The sequence below is a fragment of the Humulus lupulus genome, chromosome X (assembly GCF_963169125.1).
Source record: "Humulus lupulus chromosome X, drHumLupu1.1, whole genome shotgun sequence".
NCBI classification, from domain to species: Eukaryota; Viridiplantae; Streptophyta; class Magnoliopsida; order Rosales; family Cannabaceae; genus Humulus; species Humulus lupulus.
The window spans coordinates 2815570-2819800 of record NC_084802.1 but is presented as its reverse complement, the minus strand read 5'-3'; the positions used below and the strand labels follow the sequence as shown (position 1 = coordinate 2819800).

The 4231-nt window shown below is 28.5% G+C and overlaps 1 protein-coding gene across 1 annotated transcript; it reads left to right on the top strand.

Annotated features, from left to right (window-relative positions):
* Positions 1–705: 705 nt before the first annotated feature.
* Positions 706–2963, top strand: LOC133804491 (ankyrin repeat-containing protein NPR4-like). The gene is made up of 2 exons (XM_062242647.1): positions 706–1302; positions 2125–2963. The coding sequence occupies exons 1-2, from the start codon at positions 706–708 to the stop codon at positions 2953–2955; spliced, it is 1428 nt and encodes a 475-aa protein (XP_062098631.1). The 3' UTR covers positions 2956–2963.
* Positions 2964–4231: the final 1268 nt, after the last annotated feature.

Sequence of the window (4231 nt, the reverse complement as noted above, 5' to 3'; positions counted from 1 at the left end):
AAATGTTATAGAATATTATTATGATAATAATATATAATATTCATTTTTTATTAATTATATTAATATGAATTTAAATATTATAAAATATTATTATTACAATAATATTTAATTTAAGATTAAATATTTAATACTTATATAATATAAAATATTATTATAATAATATATAATACATAATCTTAATTTTTATTAAAAAAGTTATCATTTATGTTTAAAAAAATTATCATTTTATATATATTTAAAAAAATCATAAATAGTATTTTACTTTAATTTTTCATTAAATATGTTTATGTTATTTTTTTATATATAATATTATTTATTTATTTAAAATTTATATGATAATAATACAAATTTAATAAAATATAATTAATAAATCCTATAAATAAAACTAAGCAAAAACGGACATTCACGTTGCTCGTATATAATATATATAAATATAGGTGATATCCATAATAAAAAAAATCATATTTTTATTAAAATTGTCATGGTGTCGTATGAGATAATTTAATAAATTATAACAAAGGGTTGAATCAATTCGATAGCGTGTGTTAATTATTATATAATTCATTTCAATTTCATCGATTTCAATTACGAAAAAAATATATTATAATATGATCAATCAGCTCATGCTTTTTAAAGAACTACTTCAAAACAAATTAAGTATAGTTTGGCTTATTATTAACTACTTAATTATAGTAACAAAAAACAATGGAGAGAACTTGTAGCTTGCTTTACAAAGCTGCATACGAAGGTAATGTGACCACTTTACGAGAACTTGTTCAACAAGACAGATTGATTCTCGACAGACTAATCGTCATCAACAACAATGGTTTCTCTGAGACGCCTCTTCATGTGGCGGCTATGCTCGGTCATGTAGAATTCGTGAAAGAGATCATAATTCACAAGCCTGAACTGGCCAAGGAACTCGACAATCAACATTTCACACCACTCCACCTAGCCTCAGCTAAGGGCCACCTGGAGACGGTCAAAGTACTACTGTCAGCTGTTGATGACCATGACCTTTGGTGTTATGCTTGGGATGGAGAAGGGAGAAACCCTCTCCACCTTGCAGCCATGAGAGGGCGTCTAGATGTGTTGAGAGAGTTGCTTAGAGTGGCTCCTCAAGCGGCTCGAGTCAACTTGAATGGTCGAACCGAGACTATTTTGCATGTTTGTGTGAGGCATAATCAATTGGAAGCTCTAAAGTTTTTGATGAATGTTGTGGATGATTACGAGTTTGTGAATGCTAAAGATGATTATGGCATGACTGTTTTGCATTTAGCAGTGGCTCATAAACACATTGAGGTATGTATACAAACTATTTTTATTAAGGGTTAATATTATTTTAAATCCAAACTTTTTTTGAACCTAAAATAGTTCAAATAGAGTTATAAATTCAATTTTGATGAAGAAAAAATTTAATACAACAACACAGTTGTTAAACAAAATGATTTTGTTTTTTTGTGAATTATAGGTAATTTTAGCTAAAAAATCTTTAACCGAAATCAAGTTTAGAGTTCTATTTCAACAATTTTACAAAATATTGGATTTAAAAAGTCATTTGTTGAAACACAGAATTCAACCAACTGAATAATTGGACAAAACACATGATTCAAAAATGTATTAACTATTTTATTAATAGAGATGAATGCTTACATTTTTACATGTTACATGTATAATAGTAGGGAATTTACTCATTTGGTATCCTGTATTTTTGCAAAATATCGTTTTAGTACTTTTTTTTTTTCCAATAATGCTCATATGGTGCCTCATATTTTAAAATCATACATATTTGGTACCTTAAACTCAGATCTGATAAATAAAATTTTGTCAATATTACTGAACCATCAATAGTTATATGTAATTAAGTAATCAAATTTGGTTTAGGAACTCATATAATTGATACTAAATTGATTAAATTGGTAAAATTTTATTAATTAAATTTGAGTTTAGGGTACCAAATATGTACGATTTTAAAATACAGGGTACGTACCAAATATACATTATTGTAAACACATGGTATCAAAACGATACTTTACAAAAACACACGAACACCAAATGATTTCGTACCCTACTATATAATATATCAACAACTCAATTAGTTTCTCTGTGTCTCTTATTGATCAGATGGTAAAATTTTTGCTAACAAATACTAAAATCGAAGTCAACGCCGTTAATGCAAATAAGTTCACAGCATTGGACATTTTAGCACAAAGTCAAAGAACCGAGAAAGACTTCGACATTTTAGAGTCTCTTCGATATGCAGGAGCTTCACGAACCATAGATCAACCACCCTTATTAGCCACACAAACACAAAGGACAATTAATCAAACACATCGTGTTCATCATCTCACACAAAACTCTCAAGAAAACAAAACAAGAAAGCCAGATATCTCATGGCTAAGCAGAAAGCGAGAGTCACTAATGGTGGTGGCGTCCCTTATTGCCACCATGGCTTTCCAGGCCGGAACAACTCCTCCAGGTGGTCTCTGGCAAGATAACTCCTCCTCCACCACGGCGGCGAACTCTCCTTCTAATGATCACTTAGCCGGACAGTCGGTAATGGCTTATAATGACAGTGATTTTTTGTACCATTCTTACCTGATTTCTAACACTGTGGGGTTTGTTGGATCACTGAGCATAATCTTGCTACTCGTTACTGGGTTGCCCTTTTGCCAGAGATTCTTGATGTGGGTCTCGACGATAATTTTGTGGGTGACTTTAACAGCTGTGACTGCTACTTACACCATTGCCATTTCGATTGCTGCTCCACACAATGATACGAACATTGTTAGTCATGTGTTATTGTACTTCATACTAAGCTGGGCTGGAGTGATGGTTGTGGTTGCACTGCTCCATGTGATCAATATTGTCATAAAGATTTTGAAATGGTTGGCAAATATTACCATGGTTAGAAGGAAGAAATTTGTTTGTGATGATGGGGCAGCATCACTTTGATATTGGTACAATTTCACACTATTACAAAAAAAAAGAGCTTTTCTATGCGGTTTTAAAACTTAATACACTGCGATTTTCGATAATATTGAAAAACGCAATATATTCGACCGCAGAGAAAATTGATCATAGACATGCCTGTACATACTTTGCTTATGTTACTTAGAGTTGTTAATTGATCATGTTTTTGCTAAGAAAGTATAAAATTTATATATGTTAGTAAAAAGGTTTAGCAATATGTTTGTGTTTTTTTTTGCGTAAATATCAAGTTGATCCCTATATTTTTTTCAAATACACGATCGACTTTTGTATTTTGTTAAATGATAATTTGGACACTGTGTTTTGCAAAATGGATCAGAATAGTACCTTATAATTAAAAATATTTTGACCAAAATCGAGTCTAGAGTACTATTTTAATCAATTTTGTAAGACATAGGGTCCGAATTATCATTTAACAAAACACAGGGGCCGACCGATCGCGTATTCGAAAAAAATACAAGAGCCAAAATAATATTTTGCCCTTTTTTTTGTTCTATACATTGTCATGATATATTAGGTCAAATATCGACTCTTAATTTTAGGATAGTTGAAATTTTTATGAATTCTTTTGGTTCGTATTAAATTTTCATATGTATTCCTATTAGGATTAACTCTTCCTTACACAAAATACAAAATAAATAAATAAGTAAACGAATATATTGGTGTTGTTTGGTAGCATTTAAAAAAATAGTTTTTTATTTAATTAATTAAAAATTTAACAATTAAACATAAAATGTATTTGGTAACTCTATTTTTATTTATTATTTTTTTAAATTTTAATTAAAATTTGAAAATAGAAAATTTTCACTTTCAATTTTTTTTTAAACAGTTTTCAATTTTTTCTTTCTTTTTTTTCTTCTCTTCTTCAAATTAACATCTCATATTGTTATACAAAAACTAAAAATAAAAGTTATCAAACGCATTTATTATTTTTTATTTTTTAAAAATAAAGAAACAAAAATAAAATAATATTTTCAATTTTATGTTTAAAAAATTCAAAAACAAAAATTTTACCATTGGCACCATTTATATGCTAACTACATAAATATGGTCAGTCTAATTTTTTTTTAATAAAAAATTACAATTATATAATTGAAACTCATGATGAATAATAAAATGCTAATTTCCCCATCAGCAAAGTGTAACATGAGATTTACTGTAGTTAATAAAAAGTGATCTAATCATCACTAACTTAATACTATTTATTTTTTTATATATATACTATAGACTAGTCACTTGT